This window comes from Sinocyclocheilus grahami, unplaced genomic scaffold, assembly GCF_001515645.1.
Source record: "Sinocyclocheilus grahami isolate Dianchi unplaced genomic scaffold, SAMN03320097.WGS_v1.1 scaffold368.1, whole genome shotgun sequence".
In the NCBI taxonomy this organism is placed as follows: domain Eukaryota; kingdom Metazoa; phylum Chordata; class Actinopteri; order Cypriniformes; family Cyprinidae; genus Sinocyclocheilus; species Sinocyclocheilus grahami.
In genome coordinates, this window is record NW_015505547.1 from 121986 (window position 1) to 142851 (window position 20866).

The 20866-nt window shown below is 34.6% G+C and overlaps 2 protein-coding genes across 2 annotated transcripts in view; both read left to right on the forward strand.

Annotated features, from left to right (window-relative positions):
• The window catches only part of LOC107549298 (F-actin-capping protein subunit alpha-1-like), a 15654-nt gene extending 11644 nt beyond the window's left edge, over positions 1-4010 (forward strand). Inside the window, exons 2-7 of the mRNA XM_016230338.1 lie at positions 1078-1141; positions 1934-1985; positions 2320-2383; positions 2575-2781; positions 2895-2974; positions 3809-4010. Coding sequence (XP_016085824.1) covers positions 1078-1141; positions 1934-1985; positions 2320-2383; positions 2575-2781; positions 2895-2974; positions 3809-3995 — 654 coding nt within the window. The 3' untranslated portion in view covers positions 3996-4010. The remainder of the gene's footprint in view (positions 1-1077; positions 1142-1933; positions 1986-2319; positions 2384-2574; positions 2782-2894; positions 2975-3808) is intronic.
• A 2037-nt stretch (positions 4011-6047) lies between these two features.
• Positions 6048-20866, forward strand: part of LOC107549299 (suppressor of tumorigenicity 7 protein-like) — a 38036-nt gene continuing 23217 nt past the window's right edge. Inside the window, exons 1-12 of the mRNA XM_016230339.1 lie at positions 6048-6295; positions 7846-7928; positions 8024-8183; positions 8268-8322; positions 8423-8538; positions 8633-8711; positions 9907-9995; positions 10077-10177; positions 13346-13511; positions 13753-13845; positions 20174-20317; positions 20417-20424. Of these exons, the coding sequence (XP_016085825.1) occupies positions 6127-6295; positions 7846-7928; positions 8024-8183; positions 8268-8322; positions 8423-8538; positions 8633-8711; positions 9907-9995; positions 10077-10177; positions 13346-13511; positions 13753-13845; positions 20174-20317; positions 20417-20424 (1263 nt within the window). The 5' untranslated portion in view covers positions 6048-6126. The remainder of the gene's footprint in view (positions 6296-7845; positions 7929-8023; positions 8184-8267; positions 8323-8422; positions 8539-8632; positions 8712-9906; positions 9996-10076; positions 10178-13345; positions 13512-13752; positions 13846-20173; positions 20318-20416; positions 20425-20866) is intronic.

Consider the following 20866-nt stretch of genomic DNA (forward strand, 5'->3'; position numbering starts at 1 on the left):
AATTTTTTACATGATTCCCAATTATTTATATCCACGATTTGTAATATTTGTACAGGCTTTACATTTTTATTTCTATGTAGTAATTAGCAATTCATTTAATTTTATATTTTAACAGATTTGTTACGTGACAGCATTATTTAAAGTTTCTTAAGGATCATGTTATCTGCATCTCCTGCGCTCCACCAAGCCACTCCCATAATAGCTGTCACCACTCAAATTAATGCACGACTCTACATTATCTGTATAGCATGTGTGTAAGACTCGAATACAATTATGAAGTAATAATTTTATGACGAATAAATCTTTCAGTGTGTAAAACTGGCTGTGTCTATAGTATTAAAGACTACACAACATTATTATTATTATATTATCTTTAAATACATTTTTAAATTATCGTTATTTTAAATTATTGTCCCTGGATTAGTAGGGTACTCTTGTAATAAAATAGTGTTGGCAACGGACAGATTTTAAGTATCAATTCTGCTTAAAAAGATGCAATCTAATCTTGTTTACATTAAATAAGCCTGCTCCCGAGCAGGTTTAAGCTTATGGGCCTGTTGCTATGACTGCAACTCCGAGATGAGCTTCGACGAACCAAATAATCCAAGATCATGCCAAATCGTCAACAATCAAATCCAGCTAACTGAGTTAGCAACGTACGAAGAACGGGCCCCTGGACTCAGTGCACTGCTAAGAAAAGCCACAATTCTGCAGCCCAGAGAGGGGCTCAGTGTGTCATCTCAGGCAGCATTTGACCTGTTTTCAAAGGAAGCGCAAAGATATACCAGCTTCCTTTGAGTCCTTTAGTTGATATGTGTTGTTTAAGTTGCTTTTGGCTCCTAGAGTCTCTGGAAATGTGTGACCGTGGCATTAGCCTGTGGTTCATTCATAAGAATCGCTTGTATGTGCAGAACACCCCATTCCACCTGTTCTTGAACCAGTTTTTCTTGGGTATTTTTGAGATGTTAGATGTTTTCTGCAAGGCTTTGAGTAAACCCTGACACCTCGGTTGTGAGTTTTGCATGTGCAAACACCGCTCTTCATTTTTTTTTCATAAGTGCTTTTGTTTTTCCTCAGGTCCGCATTGCTGCAAATTTTATCATCCATTCTCCCCCTGGAGAGTTCAACGAAGTCTTCAATGGTAAAATATTCATGCATCATATATACAAGCATTAAAAAAACCAAACAATTGCTACTTCAGACTGTTTGGGGTTGGTGAGATTTTTTTTTATGTTTGTGTAAGAAGTCTCTTATGCTCACCAAGGTTGCATTTATTTGATTGAAAATACAGTAAAACAGTAATATTGTGAAATACCATTACAATTTAACAGTTTTGTTTTAATATATTTTAAAATGAAATGTATTCCTGTGATGCAAAGCTGAATACTCTACCATTTGAATTCATTTCAGAGTGTTAAAAACACAACTGTTCAAAAGATTGGGGTTGATATAAGATGTTTTAATGTTTTTGAAATAAGTTATTATTCTCACCAAGGCTGCATTTACTGTATTTGATCAAAAAAATTATATTGTAAAATATGATTACAATTTAAAATAACTTTTCTATTTTAATATCTTAAAATGTAATTTATTTTTGTAATGCAAAGCTGAATTTTCAGTATCATTGCCTCTATCAATGTCACATGATCCTTCAGAAATCATACTAATATGCTGATTTGCTGCTCAAATTTTTTTTTTAAGTCTGTATGAATGTCTTTTAATTGTCACTTTTGATCAATTTAATGCATCCTACTGAATAAAGAGTTTTAATTTCTTTCAAAAACAAAAAAAGTCTTACAGAGACCCCAGGTTTTTGAACAGTGGTATATTGTATGTTAGGAGGAATTTCATTATTTTTATGTCACAATATGACTTGCTGTCTGACATCATAATGTTCTCATGATATCACATGACATCTTTTCTTTGGTTTCAGATGTGCGGCTACTGCTCAATAATGACAATCTGCTCAGGGAAGGGGCGGCTCAGTGAGTAGTCTGTATTTATTACAGTATATGGATGCGTATTATATTACTATCCTCCCTGCCTCCTTCATAAACCTGTTTTCTGCAAGCAAAATAGATAAATCGAGATTCTCTTCAAGAGATGCCATGAGTACGCAACCAGTTTTCAGTGTCTCTTTCTGTTTAGATTCCCCTTCACAGTATGAATAGATATATGGAGAAGTGGTATATTTAGCTCCGCGGCTTTATCAAAAGCCCTTTATTTAAATTAGATGTGAATCATTAATCTGTGATGAACTGATAATGTTGCAAGTTTTGAATATATTACACTAAACGCATTGTTTTCTGTTTGTGACAGTGCCTTTGCCCAGTACAACATGGATCAGTTCACACCTGCTAAACTTGATGGAAGTGAAGATCAGGTGATTAAAAATAAACCCTAATTAATTTCTTAACATACATTCACATATTGTGCATGATGCACCAGTGCACATTATTCCAAAGAAACTGTAAACCTTCTTGTCAGAAACATGCTCTCCCTCTGAAATAATGTTAACCAGTTGCCAGATATACAACTACAACTTCCACTGAATTTACTGCTTCCAAACTGCAGGTTTTGATCACAGAGCATGGAGACCTTGGCCATGGACGGTTTTTTGACCCTCGTAAGAAACAGTCATTCAAGTTTGACCACCTGAGGAAAGAGGTGACTGACCCACAGTCTCATGAGGGTGAGGCGGCCCTCAGGCCATGGAGGGATGCTTGTGACGAAGCTCTGAGGGCGTACGTCAAAGATCATTACCCCACTGGAGTCTGCACTGTGAGTTCACTAGATCTCATTTTCGTTTGTTAAAGGAAAAGCTCATTTAATGAAGCAAGTTCTTAGTGTTTTTTTGCAACATTTTTGCTGACAAATTCTTGTATTGTTTTTAGGTTTATGGGAAAACCATCGATGGACAGCAAACTATCATTGCTTGTATCGAGGGTCATCAGTTTCAGCCCAAAAATTTCTGGTGATTTCTTTATCCTTCTCTGTTTAATGGTATGACTTGAGCTTTAAATCGCATATTCAAGTAGTGGTGCTCATACAGGTGCCTCAGGTTTGAGACTGACCTTCAACATCTACCAATATCAATCCTCACCTCCTCCCAAATGTCCTGTCCCTCTTTTATCTTTCTGATAAAGTTTAAAAAAAAACAATAATAGCAAGCACATACTCCTAAACTGCATCCTAAATTATGCACTATGTACTCAACCACGTAGTGTATGAATTTTATAAGGTTATTTTGTCATTAATAATCGAAGTCTGATAGCCCATCCCCCTTCGTGACGTAATCAAAGCTGCGACGGTCAAGTGCATGAAGTGCTCAACATTCTACACTTTGTTTTTTTAGGTTATTTAAGTGCATCATCTGGGTATTTAAAGTGCACATTTTCTTTTTGGAATTTTCAGTGTTAATTCACTGCTCGCACTATTTATGCTACAAATTGTCATAGACTAGTTCATAAGTACGCGATTTGGGATGCACCTTTAGGAAAATGTTTGGCCACGACAAATTTATTATTTTTTTCATGATTTTAATGGCAGTTTGATCTAAAAAGCTCATGCTTAAATGCATTGGTTTTAATACATTGTTAATAAACCTAATATAAATTCTGCCTTGTTCAGAATTGTTTCACATGCAGACATCTGTTAAAATATTTGCATGGCTCCTCGGTGTTAAAACTGATATGTTTAGATGATTTTCAATGGAGGAGCAAGTTTTGTGATCCTACAGACCCGGAATTGCATTTCTCATATGTTCAGTCACAACACAAGTAAACTTCCTCCATTTGTCTGCATACAGGAATGGCCGCTGCCGATCGGAATGGAAGTTCACCATTTCTCAGCCCACTGCTCAGGTAGTGGGAGTGCTGAAGATCCAGGTTCATTACTATGAAGATGGCAACGTGCAGCTGGTCAGCCACAAGGATGTGCAAGAGTCTCTGGTCATCTCTGTAAGTTATCTGAGCCTGAGCTGCTTGGGTTTTTGAGTGAGTATGCTTCCTGTAAATGAGTCAGTATGACACAAACAACCTGCCTGATAAAGTAACAGCCAACTGCCCTGTGAATGACTTGTCTAATGACAGTGGGGTGTGGTGCTGTTTTGATAGATGAAGCACATGATGCCTTTTTGGTACATCTGTTTTCTGGACTTTGAATTGTTGCTGCCTGGCATGGCAGAATGATATTTACTAGTTAAGTTTAGACTACCATTCCATGTTTAGACTACCACCACTACCCAAGTTGGTGTCAGTCATTTAAAAAAAAAAAAAATGTCGTTTGCCTTCCAGACGGCCATCAGTGAGAACTACCAGACCATGTCTGACACCACCTTCAAGGCCTTACGCCGGCAGCTTCCCGTCACCCGTACCAAGATCGACTGGAACAAGATCCTCAGCTACAAGATCGGCAAAGAGATACAAAACGCTTAGACACACGGCATGCCTCCGCTCCTGCTCATGTTACAAGCAAAGAGACAAGCTACAAGGGGCCCATATCTAAACCTGAACCTACATCTGAATCCAGGGCTGGGCCAAGGCGAGAAGGTCCTTCAAGAAGTGTGCTAAAAATGTGTCTGTCCTTTGTTTGTCTGTTTGTTTTCCAGAAGCCACGGTTTGACCTCAGCTGAAGAGACTGCCTCCTTTTCTGTATTGTAGGAGGGCTGCAAGCTTGTTTTAATGGGTTTAGCAAAAGTTATTGCTGTTGAGCAAATACCTCCCAGGACACCAGTGTACAGCGTCATAAATGGGCCCCCCCCTAATATCCCTTACACCTCCCCTAGATCAGCGTTCCCAGTGCTTGACACACTGAACTTTTTATTGCACTTAGCTCATATGATCGATTGAGTCCGTTTTGTCCTTTTTTAGCAACTCGACAAAGTTATACTTCATGTTGAGTCATAAGATATAATTTATCAATACGTAGCCCATCAAAGCTTTCTGGCTGGTCATAATGAATGTCATGACACCAGTTTATCATCACTGTATTGTTTTCCAACGTAGCAATTGGTAATTTTTTTATTTTTTTTTTAAAGCATTGTTGTAAGGTGCCATCATTTGAATGTTCTGTCAATTGATCACAGAGAGGGTTGTGCCAAAGTGAGCACTGTATTTGTACAGTAAGTCGTTTCAGGTTACTGTTGTGTGTGGAAATGGTCCCATCGTCGTACTCTGGTGTCTAAGAATGGTATATATACTGTATGCAGTTACACAAAATATTTGTTACCCCTCACTGCAGACTCCTACCCTAGCTTTTATTGCTAACTATTTTTTACAAAATGTAAGAACAAATATGATCCCAGAGGAATAAACTATTTGCACCAAACTGACTTCATTACTATTATTTTTAATGTATTGTAACACCATTTAATGTCATATTAAAATGCAGTTTTACTTAAAATGAGGGGTGTAAATTTGCTCTAAAGTCAATTTGATTCCGTTTCTTTATCATTTAGTAATGCATTAAGAATTCTCAAGTTTCGCTCTGAATCTGTTTAACATTAGTTGGTCAAACACTGTTTTTTTCATTGTATTTGGTAGTGTATTATTATATAAAATTACACTCAATTCTGTAATTGGTGCATCAAAATGTAATTGTTAAATTGGTGCATTTCTACACCCCTGCTTAAATTGCTAGGATATTTGTTTGGTTCTTGCTATAAAAAGGTTAAATGATAATATACTATATTTTATTTCATTTTCCAATTAAATTTTATTTGGCAAATGGTGATTATTTTGTTTTCCTCTGAATTGATGTTTAAGTTTATTTTATTTTTTTTATATTTAAATGTTTTTTTTCTGTATTTGGTTTTTTTTCTATTTATTGTAATGTTTAAATTATTTTCGTAATATATCCATTTATTAGGTTAACAACAGAATGTTCAAATATGGGCTTTTAGTTTTTTTGTGTATAGTAAAATACTAGTACGTTAGAACCGTATTCTCATCAGCCAGTTTGACGTTTCATTTAAAGTAGTATACAGTATATACTGCAGTATGCTTTTCTGGTTCAACCCGTCGAGTTTAAATGAACGGGAGCGGCGCCCTCTGTTGGAGAGCGTCAGTACAACACTCTCTCCTCCACTATCCCACAATTCTAATGTTTACGGCTAGTCGGTGAAAGATGGCGGACAGCAGTGGCCGTAATCCTCAATCACCCTGTTTCACGGAGAAATTAAAATCGTGGCTGTGCTGGTCGTGGACGTACATATGTGCGCTTTGGTTCGCCATGGTCTTAACGATGGTTTACGTGCTGAGGAGCCCGCTGAAGCTGCAGGAGACCGTTAACGCAGGTGTGTGTTTATGTTCAGCTGTGTGGATGTCTACAGCACAACACAGGACATCTTTCTGTTCATTGAAGGAAAAGTTCACACAGATACACTAATTCTCTCGTCTCTATGCATACCCATGTGCGTTTAATTTTCTGAGGAATATGAAAGGAGAAATGTTGAAGCCAGTGCTGGTCGGAGTTTTCCATGCGATGTCAATGAATGGTGACTGAAGATGTCAAGTGTCCAGAAGGACTCTACATTGCCATTAATGATCATAACAGCACTCGAGTCGTGCAGTGGTTTGAAGTCATACTGTAGCATTGTGAGAGAAACAGACCTGCATTTAAATTCATTACTGAATCACTGAATGTGATTTTTGCTTACTTTAGATGAAAGCAGCTGTCAAATGCAAGTCTAGGAAATGTTATGTTTTGTACATTAATATAATTCTGAAATCAGTGCACTGAAGCTTCACTCTTGTGTCTCATAATTGTCACATTTTGTTATGGTATTAATATCCACAGATATTTGAACTTTTACATAGTGCAGTGTGCATGTGATGTTTGTGTAGTAGCATTGTTCAGAGGAGGAATTTACTAAGACAATGTGCTATGACAGTAAACAAATAAAAATAAAAGTTCTACATAAATAATCAAGTAACTTGTATATGAATTTATATATAAGCTACTTCATTTTTCAGTTACTGTTGTTAAGATGATGCTTATAGCAGAAGTTGACTACATGTAAGTCTAGAAAATTGGTTGTTTTGTAAATGAATGTACACAACTCCATCTACAGTTTGTCACAAACAAAGCATCACCCCAATTACTCAGTTTAAAATATATTATATAAAACATATATCAAGTGTAATGTTTTAAAAGTGCAGTGTGCATGTGATGTTTGAGTAGAAGCATTATTCAGCTGTTAATTTTAAAATTAATTTTAATATAAATGTAAAATGTAATAATTTTATAACTGTAATTTATGCAGGATATGAGTTTAATCATAATTTTTGTACATTTGTTTAAAGATAAAATATATATATACGGTATATATATATGTGTGTGTGTGTGTGTATATATATATATAGCTATTTTGCATTGCTTTAAGATAGTGCTGTCAAACGATTAATCGTGATTAATCGCATCCAAAATAAAAGTTTTTGTTTACATAATATATGTGTGTGTACTGTGTATATTTATTATGTATATATAAATACACACACATACAGTGTATATTTTGAAAATACTTACATTTACATGTATATATTTATATTCATATAATTTAAATTATATATAAATATATTTATTATATAAACATAGCATATTTTACTGAAATATTGCATGTGTGTGTATTTATATATACATAATAAATATACACAGTACATACATATATTATGTAAACAAAAACTTATTTTGGATGTGATTAATCGTGATTAATCGCGATTAATCGTTTAACAGCACTACTTTAAGCATTTTTCAAGATTGACAGGTGTTACAATTTTTTCTTAATATGAGTATGTAAAAATGATTAGACTTTCTTTGTCTTACTATATTGTTATCCATCCACAGCATCTGTGTTTTTAAACACTCTTACGCCTAAATTCTATGTTGCGCTGACTGGAACCTCCTCGCTCATCTCGGGCCTTATATTGGTGAGTCTTATAACTAAAATAAGTAATAACTATACTAAACAACTAACTTCAGTTTCAAAGCTGTGTAAAATCACACTCTATGCGTTTGTCTTCAGATATTTGAGTGGTGGTACTTCAGGAAGTACGGCACGTCCTTCATCGAGCAGGTGTCTGTCAGTCACTTGCGTCCTCTACTGGGAGGAGTGGAGAACAGCAGCTCTGCGGGCCTCTTCTCCTCTGTAAACGGCGATACCGAGCCGAGAACCAACGTTGCAGGTTTTTGAAAGTTACTACATGTTTATCTTTCTAAATATTATAAAGTGAATGGAATGTGCAGCTATTATTTTCTTTTTCTTTCAGAATGTAAAGTGTGGAGGAACCCACTGAACCTATTCAGAGGTGCAGAGTACAGCAGGTATGAAGGTTTCGGTTCATTTGAATATTAGATTTTTTAAATATGACAGAATTCTATTATTTAAAAAAAATCATATTCATTCATGATCCTTTCATTCCAGGTACACTTGGGTGACGGGAAAAGAGCCCCTGACATACTATGACATGAATTTATCAGCCCAAGATCATCAGACCTTCTTCTTGGGAGACACTCAGCAACTTAGACCAGAGGACTCTGGTTAGTCTCATGCTCCTCCACTTGAAAGAAATACCTAAATTGAATCAGAATTGATGTTTAATCATGATTGGTATCTCTCTTGTTTGTTCTGCAGTAATGCAGAAGGCCTGGAGGGAGAGGAACCCGCAGGCACGAATTCAAGCAGCTTACCAGGCAATTGAAATGAACCGCGAGTGAGTTCCACACATCCTTGTGATTTTATTCAATTTACCGTCTTCAGACGTGGCTCATCCAGCCAGACTTTGCAGCTGAAATGGTCCATTTAAACAGCCATAAACATACGTGAACGAGGGATGCATAAAATGTTGGTACCATTTTGCTTATTTTTATTCAATTTTATTTAATCAGTCAATATAAGATAATTAGTTATGCATGCTCTTACATTTACATTTAGTCATTTAGCAGACGCTTTTATCCAAAGCGACTTACAAATGAGGACAATGGAAGCAATCAAAACCAACAAAAGAGCAATGATATACAAGTGCTCTGACAAGTCTCAGTTAGCCTAATGCAATACACGTAGCAAGGTTTAAAAAAAAAAGTTTTGTTTTTAATTATTAAATAAATAAAAAGAAAACAGACAGAATAGAAAAAGAATAGAGCAAGCTAGTGTTAGAGGCCTTTTTGCTTTTTGTTAATTGTATAATAAATAAAAAGAAAACAAATAGAATACAAAAAGAATGAAAATAGATAAGCTAAGTTAAAAGTAATATTTAAAAACATAATAACGCAGTTAAATGCAATCTTATTTTTCATAATGTGCATTATAAAGATGATGCCTAAATTCACTTGTAACTTGTCATTTTAAAATGACCTGTTTTAATTTGTAATGTTATATTTTGAATTTATTTAAATATACAACAGCATGAAGTTGTAATATAAGCCATGTATCGTTATTTAATTACTGGCTTTCTGTTTCAACCAGATGTGAACATGGATTTTAGTTTTTCTAACTCTCTTTTTATTTTTTTATTCTATTTATATCTATTTTATCATATCGTATTGGATATTTAATTATGTATGCTCATTTTCTGTCACTTAAAGCTAATTTTAACACATAATAATCACATAATAATAATTTCATAGCACTATTAAATGTAATATTTTCAAAATTAATATATAATCATTTTTCACACTGTGCATTATAATGTTGATGCCTATTTTTATTATTTAAATGATTTTTATTTTTATTATTTTAATACATAACAGTATCTTATTGTATTATAAGCCATGTATGGTTATTGATCATAACATAGGAGTAATTACTGGCTTTTCTGTTTCGGCCAGAATTTAATCATCATTGCATCTCTAATGTTTGCATCAAATTGACTTTTTCTGACTCTCAAGCATATGACTCATTCATTGCAGATGTGCTGCAGCATATGTGCTCCTGGCCGAGGAGGAAGCCACAACCATCACAGAGGCTGAACGGCTTTTCAAGCAAGCGCTTAAGAGTGGTATGAAACTTTCACACTGTCACACATATATAGCCAGCATACAGTAACTCACACTGTTGCTTATTCTCGTTGCTTTCACAGCCGGTAAAGACACCAATCTTGTGGTCTACATCAAGCGCAGACTGGCCATGTGTGCAAGAAAACTGGGTCGCATCAAAGAAGCTGTAAAGATGATGAGAGATGTGAGCGAAGCAATATACCACTTATGATGTTTAGGTGTTGTGGCTGTAAAATGTGTGTGTTTTAGTGATTATCTTATGGGGCTTATGCCTTGCCACATAGACTTTTATAGAAATTATTTTACAGTAAATTAGGTTTAGGTTTTTTATTTTTGAGGATCTAAATGATTTTCTGTGGTTTTCCACAACATGATTGAACATTCCTGTAACTTTAGTGCAGATATAAAAATAATTCCGCCTTTCTCTATTCAGTTTGACAAAAAATGTTAAAACTCTGGTCACATGACTCTAAAACATGTTGTCACTCCACATCTATAGAATATCCTCAGGGCAAGTTTACATTCAACATTTACCTGAACATACCTTACTATTTTCTTTATGATTCTGTACATTAAAAAACATTAACTGAAAGAGAAACTTTGAATTACAACAATAGATTTAAAAATATAAAAATCTGGTTTCTTATATAGCATTTTTTATGCCTAAAATATTAATGTTCTGTAATCATCAGAGAGTAATTTCTGGCATAATAATTCAACACTTAACATTTTTTATGAATACGTTGGAGCTCAGATTCACATCAGGAGTGCATCGTTCACAGTTTTACATTGAACATAATTGCAGGTGGGCTTGTCGACCCATGACTGCCGTGCATAGATTTTCGTAAACTGTGTTTAGGGCGAAAGTTGTATCACCTTTGATTTTCTTTTTGCTCTTTAATGATGTTTTGGCCCTCATCAACTATTTTTTTCTTTGTACCTGGTTCCAACTTGCAACTTTTCAAAACACTAGATCGGACTTCAGAGTGCTTAACCTCTTCACACCCAAACACACCGTCTCAGTTGAGGGGTATTTACGCACATGCGTGCAACTCAGAAGTGCTGTATCAGACTACAAAGTGCACCTGTTTGAGATGTGCAGAAAATATCAACACACACACATACACCTGGTCTTTCATTTGCCAAATCTGCCCCTAGAGCAAAAAGGACGATCCAGGATGAGCAAAGAGGGCGTTGGATGTCAGTAGTATTACAATTACATTTGTGTGATCACTTCAGACAGAGACTTTATAGTCTGTCCTAGGGTTATACTGCCAGCTTTATAGATTGAATATGTGGACTTGTAGAATTTGGGCAATGCAGTAATATTTTATGCTATTATTATACAAGCATTAAGACCAAAATTGGTGTCCTCTTTATTTTTATTATGTATAACAGTCATAAAAGTGAAAGGCACTTGATTACTTGCTACTTTTTCTCTCCTACTTATTGCTTATGTCGGTGGTTTTCAAACATTTTGATGGGAATTTTCCCCAAATGTTATCCCCTTGATAAAATACATAATCAGCTGCAAAGCAAACTTTACAACAAACTTTGATATTCTAAAAAGATGTTTCGTAAATGCGTTGTCATTGTACTGAAGCCATTGAAAATGACTAAACTATTATCTGGTAAATATATTTACTTTTATATTAAGTTGACAACATACACCACCATTCCAGTTTCATTCCAGTCTCTTGTGCCTTACCAAGGCTGCATTTATTTGATCAATTTAATGCATCCTTGCTGAATAAAATCTAAAAAAGAAAAAAATTTGCCCCGACTTTTGAACAGTAGTGTGTCTTTTTCAACAGTGCAACAGTGGTAATATTAGTTTTATAGTAAAAAAATAAATAAAATAAAGTACTATAATTTGGTAAAAGCATTAAATTATTGTTAAACGTTGAATTAATGTCTTAAATGTTAACTTTGACATTCTAGAAAAATTATAATGCATGATGTCATCCGTCAGTGTAAACCTGTACCTCACCTTTGCATCTCCAAGACCACCGTAGTGTAATGTCATTGTACAGGGTCTGTACAGTCAAGTGAAAAGAGATACGAGACAGACTGAGACATAGGCTTATGGGAGTTCAGCAGGGGCTTAGGAGGAACCTCCACATAAAAGAGACCCATCACTGACACTTGATCCGCCATTAAAAGAGGTGACCGTGTTTGTGTGCGGGCATGTTGTGTAGAACAGCTGCCTGTTGAATGTCAGCATGATCATAAAGCTAAATTACCCATGTCTACGCGCATATGACATATCCAACATGGTGATTGTTACTGAAAGATATGTTTGGATATTTGTTCATAATTCAGAAGGTGCGCTTGACACATTGTAGATGGAGTCAGTCGAATTGAGCTGTAATGTACCATAATCACAGCCAGGGGCATTTGGGTAGGTTATCTTCTGGATAATACCATTTAATCCTGCTGTATTGCCCTCCACAACATTCACCCCGGGGCCCAGAGCAGGGAAGGATTTAAGTATACAGGCTCAGTATAAGTATAAACTCTCATATGTACACTTTAAGAAATGTTCGTAAAAAAATATGGCCTAATATACAGTGTTATTATGAAATACGTTTTCATATAGATTTTTTCACAGGTGTTATACCAGTATTTTTTTCAAAGATTTATTTTCTGTGTTTTGCCTTTATTATGATAAAAAGCAGACAGGAAGCAAAGTGGGAGAGAGAAGGGGGGGGTGGGATCGGGAAAGGTCCTCATGTCGGGATTCGAACTCGGGACGCCTGTATTGGCGTTATACATGTCTGCGCACTTGCCCACTGAGCTATCGGCGCCAACATTATACCAGTATTTTGAATTATGCATTGCATTTTGTAGTGTTTTATGGTTGAATGTCTGGAAAATGTACTAGTAATTTTCTGCCAGGAAATTACCTTTTTTTCTTTTTCTTTTTTACAGTGTATGGGTAAATATCTGGGTCACATTTCACCCCAATATTAAAGGAGAAAACAATACATTATATTTTGCATTAAGAAAATTAAGAATAATTTTGCATTTTTTAAATGACCATTAATATTTTTGTCATTGTAACATTATTTTCATGACACATAATTGCCTTATTAATTGGCCATTGGCCATAATTGCCTGAATGCATTCATTTAAAAAAATTTTTTTTTAAGTTTGACAGTTTTTATCCATTTATGTATTTAAATACTTTACCACATTAATAATGTAATATTATACATAATATATTTATATAATGAAAATAATTGTTTCTATAATACTTTTTTTGCGTTATGGTAATAAGAATTGAGAATGCTTAATTTTCTTTTAATTTCTTTTGTTTCCTTGAGTTAATGTAATTAAAATTGTTTTGTTTTGTGTGTCGTTGCAGTATTTATTAGAAATGAAGAGTCTGATTTTGCCACCTGAGCATATTTTGAAGAGGGGAGACAGTGAGGCGGTGGCGTACGCTTTCTTTCACCTGCAGCACTGGAAACGGGCAGAGGGGGCACTCAACCTGCTACACTGCACCTGGGAAGGCAGTATGTACAGTGCACATCTGTTCTTTTTCTTCTTTTTCATGTATAGAATATGATGATTACCATACTCATTTACCATGAAAATTACAAGGCACTTCAGAAGTACTTAAAAAAAAAAAGCATGGCATGCTATTATCATCATGTAGTATCTGAAAACAAAAGTACTTTGTTGTAAACTGTTTACTGTAAAACAAAATGTAAATCATCTCACTTGATATCAGTTGACACCTTTTGACTCTTGTAGCTTTCCGGATTATTCCATACCCCCTGGAAAAGGGTAATCTCTTCTATCCATACCCAGGATGCACAGAAACTGCAGACAGAGAGCTTCTGCCTTGTAAGTATACACTATATAGTTTTATATATCCATCGTTATGTATAAATTGTTAATGTGCTGTCTAGGGATATGCCGGTATCAAATTTTCATGTTGCGATTAATTGCTCATGGTTTTATCACGGTATATGATATTATCACGATATTGAAATTTAGTTGCAAAAAGTGTTGTCATAATACAGTATAACAGATTTAATAACTTTTTTCTTATAGCCAAAATAACTGAACGTTTAAATACAATAAAGCAATACACAAAAAATGTATAAAGTAAAAAATTTTACACGAAAATAGATAAGCTAAGTTAAAAGTAATATTTAAAAACATAATAACGCAGTTAAATGCAATCTTATTTTTCATAATGTGCATTATAAAGATGATGCCTAAATTCACTTGTAACTTGTCATTTTAAAATGACCTGTTTTAATTTGTAATGTTATATTTTGAATTTATTTAAATATACAACAGCATGAAGTTGTAATATAAGCCATGTATCGTTATTTAATTACTGGCTTTCTGTTTCAACCAGATGTGAACATGGATTTTAGTTTTTCTAACTCTCTTTTTATTTTTTTATTCTATTTATATCTATTTTATCATATCGTATTGGATATTTAATTATGTATGCTCATTTTCTGTCACTTAAAGCTAATTTTAACACATAATAATCACATAATAATAATTTCATAGCACTATTAAATGTAATATTTTCAAAATTAATATATAATCATTTTTCACACTGTGCATTATAATGTTGATGCCTATTTTTATTATTTAAATGATTTTTATTTTTATTATTTTAATACATAACAGTATCTTATTGTATTATAAGCCATGTATGGTTATTGATCATAACATAGGAGTAATTACTGGCTTTTCTGTTTCGGCCAGAATTTAATCATCATTGCATCTCTAATGTTTGCATCAAATTGACTTTTTCTGACTCTCAAGCATATGACTCATTCATTGCAGATGTGCTGCAGCATATGTGCTCCTGGCCGAGGAGGAAGCCACAACCATCACAGAGGCTGAACGGCTTTTCAAGCAAGCGCTTAAGAGTGGTATGAAACTTTCACACTGTCACACATATATAGCCAGCATACAGTAACTCACACTGTTGCTTATTCTCGTTGCTTTCACAGCCGGTAAAGACACCAATCTTGTGGTCTACATCAAGCGCAGACTGGCCATGTGTGCAAGAAAACTGGGTCGCATCAAAGAAGCTGTAAAGATGATGAGAGATGTGAGCGAAGCAATATACCACTTACGATGTTTAGGTGTTGTGGCTGTAAAATGTGTGTATTTTAGTGATTATCTTTCTAGGGATATGCCGGTATCAAATTTTCATGTTGCGATTAATTGCTCATGGTTTTATCACGGTATATGATATTATCACGATATTGAAATTTAGTTGCAAAAAGTGTTGTCATAATACAGTATAACAGATTTAATAACTTTTTTCTTATAGCCAAAATAACTGAACGTTTAAATACAATAAAGCAATACACAAAAAATGTATAAAGTAAAAAATTTTACACAGATTAAAGTGCAAAAGAATTATAAAGACCAATAGGTATCACTTTACAATAAGATCCCATTAGTTAACCTTAGTTAATGCATTAAAGCTGCAGTGCGTAACTTTTTTTTGGCTAAAAATGATCCGAAATCAATATTTGAGCAAGTACATAACCAGCCAGTGTTCAAAACTATCGCCTTATTTTAGCCCGATTCACAACGGTGAGCTTATAATAATGTTTTCTAATTTGAGTGGTACGGGTAGGTTTTTGCAGGAATTTCGCGCATACTGCCGCACCACGTCACATCTGTAAACATAAAGAAGTTGTCCTGGCTACTAGGCTATCACATGTGCAGATGCTGCAGGTGGCCGATCGATTATAGCCTTTTCTCACAGCAGCTAGAATAATTACATTTATCATTTTGATGGCGGATTGTAATCCAGAAAGGATTATGTGCTTATGAAACACATGTGACTGAAATTAAATTTTATTCCAGTTTTAAATGTGCTTCTGATTAAATGTGCCTGGGATTACACAATATTTGTATTTTAAAGACAACCAGTTTGAAGGGAGCATAATTTGCTTTTGGGTTAAACGAATTTCCTAATATGAAATTCGAATGGTATGACAATTAGAGTTTAGACTGTACAGAAATTGAAATCTACACGCTAATACACTATAGGCAATGCTGATGTTGTTAACATGAATAATTTGAGAATAAAGTATAACAGTAATAATAATTTGCATGGTTTGATGTGATATGAGCTAACCGATCTTTAGATTAAATCACCATTGGTAGCGCGATTTATTGTAATGCTTTTTTCCTCAGTTGGTCAGAACAAACGTGGCAGACTTTGCCTTGTAAGTATACACTATATAGTTTTATATATCCATCGTTATGTATAAATTGTTAATGTGCTGTCTAGGGATATGCCGGTATCAAATTTTCATGTTGCGATTAATTGCTCATGGTTTTATCACGGTATATGATATTATCACGATATTGAAATTTAGTTGCAAAAAGTGTTGTCATAATACAGTATAACAGATTTAATAACTTTTTTCTTATAGCCAAAATAACTGAACGTTTAAATACAATAAAGCAATACACAAAAAATGTATAAAGTAAAAAATTTTACACAGATTAAAGTGCAAAAGAATTATAAAGACCAATAGGTATCACTTTACAATAAGATCCCATTAGTTAACCTTAGTTAATGCATTAAAGCTGCAGTGCGTAACTTTTTTTTGGCTAAAAATGATCCGAAATCAATATTTGAGCAAGTACATAACCAGCCAGTGTTCAAAACTATCGCCTTATTTTAGCCCGATTCACAACGGTGAGCTTATAATAATGTTTTCTAATTTGAGTGGTACGGGTAGGTTTTTGCAGGAATTTCGCGCATACTGCCGCACCACGTCACATCTGTAAACATAAAGAAGTTGTCCTGGCTACTAGGCTATCACATGTGCAGATGCTGCAGGTGGCCGATCGATTATAGCCTTTTCTCACAGCAGCTAGAATAATTACATTTATCATTTTGATGGCGGATTGTAATCCAGAAAGGATTATGTGCTTATGAAACACATGTGACTGAAATTAAATTTTATTCCAGTTTTAAATGTGCTTCTGATTAAATGTGCCTGGGATTACACAATATTTGTATTTTAAAGACAACCAGTTTGAAGGGAGCATAATTTGCTTTTGGGTTAAACGAATTTCCTAATATGAAATTCGAATGGTATGACAATTAGAGTTTAGACTGTACAGAAATTGAAATCTACACGCTAATACACTATAGGCAATGCTGATGTTGTTAACATGAATAATTTGAGAATAAAGTATAACAGTAATAATAATTTGCATGGTTTGATGTGATATGAGCTAACCGATCTTTAGATTAAATCACCATTGGTAGCGCGATTTATTGTAATGCTTTTTTCCTCAGTTGGTCAGAACAAACGTGGCAGACTTGTTACTTACTTGTTCTGATGACAATATACGGTGAAAATTCTTATTTGGGTCATATATTCCAAGACGTAGGCTAGAATCTGTGATTGCGAAGTACAGTAAATATCCACAGTGATATTTACTGTGACAGTGACTCCTAAAAAACATTAGATTCATCCGCGCTGGAGCTATGCCAGTGCACAACCCACACAAGGAAGATAATTCCGCAAACAGCTGCAATTGCAGGTTTTCAAACAGAGATGGCGACAAAGGTGCAAAACTTACGGACTGCAGCTTTAACGTTCACAATACCTACATTTGCTACAGAAGTTATTAATCTTTGTTAAATCTTTGTTAAAAAAACACAACTCTTAGTTCATGTTAGCTCATTAAATAACACAGTTGCAACTTTTGATTTTAACATGCTGTAAAATATTGGAATTACCTAAGATTAATGAATGTTTAGAAGAGTTTTTCATTGGCAGTTTATGTTAACTAATGAAGCCCTAATGTAAAGTGTGACCGAACAATAAAGAATCAAAACACCCTCAAACAATATCTAGGGCATGTTGTAGTACAGTATTTGGCGTTGTGATGAACACCATAGCGAATACACAAATCTGAATGGCTATTTAAATCATTAAAATATGTTTCAGAAACAGAAAGTAGCGCAGCTGCTTTGTTTTCGAGGTAACAGCTGCATTTCTGCTGTTCAGCGCCATCTGCTGTCAGAGAGTGAATGTGCACTTTCATTCAGATCGTCTCTCACGCGCTCCGCCATGCGCTTCTCATCCGTGCTTGTTTACATCAGAGTGCGCATGCGTCTTTCACGCAGCATACAGCGGTGTTGTGCATTGTGACCAGTTGGTGGGAAATGTATTCTTAAAATGCAAATAATTTGCATTGCTTCAAAATTCTGAATAATTTGTAATAAATAATTATTTTTTGTATTTTGAAGTGCCCACGATAACAATATTGTGCATATTCATTATCGTGATATATTGCATTACCAAATACCGGCACATGTCTAGTGCTGTCACATTAGAGTGATTTCAATAAAAATTGTGCAAAAAAAAGCCCATTGTCAATAGTGTAGAGAAGAAGCACTGCTCACACAGACGTCACTTTCAAACAAAATCAGTGTGGCAAATTCACAACCTTTTAAAGACAACCAGTTTGAAGGGAGCATAATTTGCTTTTGGGTTAAACGAATTTCCTAATATGAAATTCGAATGGTATGACAATTAGAGTTTAGACTGTACAGAAATTGAAATCTACACGCTAATACACTATAGGCAATGCTGATGTTGTTAACATGAATAATTTGAGAATAAAGTATAACAGTAATAATAATTTGCATGGTTTGATGTGATATGAGCTAACCGATCTTTAGATTAAATCACCATTGGTAGCGCGATTTATTGTAATGCTTTTTTCCTCAGTTGGTCAGAACAAACGTGGCAGACTTGTTACTTACTTGTTCTGATGACAATATACGGTGAAAATTCTTATTTGGGTCATATATTCCAAGACGTAGGCTAGAATCTGTGATTGCGAAGTACAGTAAATATCCACAGTGATATTTACTGTGACAGTGACTCCTAAAAAACATTAGATTCATCCGCGCTGGAGCTATGCCAGTGCACAACCCACACAAGGAAGATAATTCCGCAAACAGCTGCAATTGCAGGTTTTCAAACAGAGATGGCGACAAAGGTGCAAAACTTACGGACTGCAGCTTTAACGTTCACAATACCTACATTTGCTACAGAAGTTATTAATCTTTGTTAAATCTTTGTTAAAAAAACACAACTCTTAGTTCATGTTAGCTCATTAAATAACACAGTTGCAACTTTTGATTTTAACATGCTGTAAAATATTGGAATTACCTAAGATTAATGAATGTTTAGAAGAGTTTTTCATTGGCAGTTTATGTTAACTAATGAAGCCCTAATGTAAAGTGTGACCGAACAATAAAGAATCAAAACACCCTCAAACAATATCTAGGGCATGTTGTAGTACAGTATTTGGCGTTGTGATGAACACCATAGCGAATACACAAATCTGAATGGCTATTTAAATCATTAAAATATGTTTCAGAAACAGAAAGTAGCGCAGCTGCTTTGTTTTCGAGGTAACAGCTGCATTTCTGCTGTTCAGCGCCATCTGCTGTCAGAGAGTGAATGTGCACTTTCATTCAGATCGTCTCTCACGCGCTCCGCCATGCGCTTCTCATCCGTGCTTGTTTACATCAGAGTGCGCATGTGCGCATGCCGCAGCATACAGCGGTGTTGTGCATTGTGACCAGTTGGTGGGAAATGTATTCTTAAAATGCAAATAATTTAATAATTTGCAAAATTCTGAATAATTTGTAATAAATAATTATTTTTTGTATTTTGAAGTGCCCACGATAACAATATTGTGCATATTCATTATCGTGATATATTGCATTACCAAATACCGGCACATGTCTAGTGCTGTCACATTAGAGTGATTTCAATAAAAATTGTGCAAAAAAAAGCCCATTGTCAATAGTGTAGAGAAGAAGCACTGCTCACACAGACGTCACTTTCAAACAAAATCAGTGTGGCAAATTCACAACCTGAACACGAGTGAAATCTGTGTGATGAACTATTTTGCATGCTTTACAAACTCTAGATTGTGTAGATTCTTATTGGAAAAACAGGTTTTCGCCCCTGAAATGTCCCTGAGCAACGCTAAATGTGACCATACCTTTTGCACAAGGATAGAGTTTTAAAAGTCAACTGGTTTGAAAATAATTAAAAATAAGAAGAAAATAGGGTACTTATTGACCTGTTTTTAAGATAAATAAATCTGTCTGTCTGTCTTTATCTTTTTCTTCCAGCATTTCACGAGGTCTCAGTGTATCCGAAGAAGGAGCTTCCTTTCTTCATCCTCTTCACAGCAGGCCTGTGCTCCTTCTGTGCCATGTTGGCCATGCTCACACACCAGTTTCCAGAGCTCATGGGGGTCTTCGTCAAAGCTGTGAGTATCTGTATGCCTCACCAAACCCAAAAGTTTTTTTTTTTCTTTTTTTTTTTTTTCCTCTTGTTCCTCTGTGCCCTTATTTCTTTCTTTTTTTGTTTAGAAGAGAAGGTACACAATCACTGAACTCCCAAGAGAAACATTTCTTTGTTGCAATATAAGAATGAAGTCTGTCAGTGGCATTCTAGATGGTACAAACTGCAGCTCGTTATGAGACCATATATATATATATATACTGTATATATATTCAGTCATTTCAATTTATTGGCAATGAATAGGTCCTTTTTGTTGTCATTAAAGTGAAGTAACTGAACATAAAATATAGGAGCCTAATAAAAATGCTAATTTTAAAAGAAAATTTCAGCCTTTTGCATTTCAAGTATAGTATATTTAGATAGATAGAAAGACAGAGAGAGAGATAAATTTATATTATATTATCTTATAATTCTTAAAAATAAATAATTAATATATATAAATGATTAATTTATTGAATATATTAATAATTAATATACATAATGCAAACATATCAATATTATTTATATATATATATATA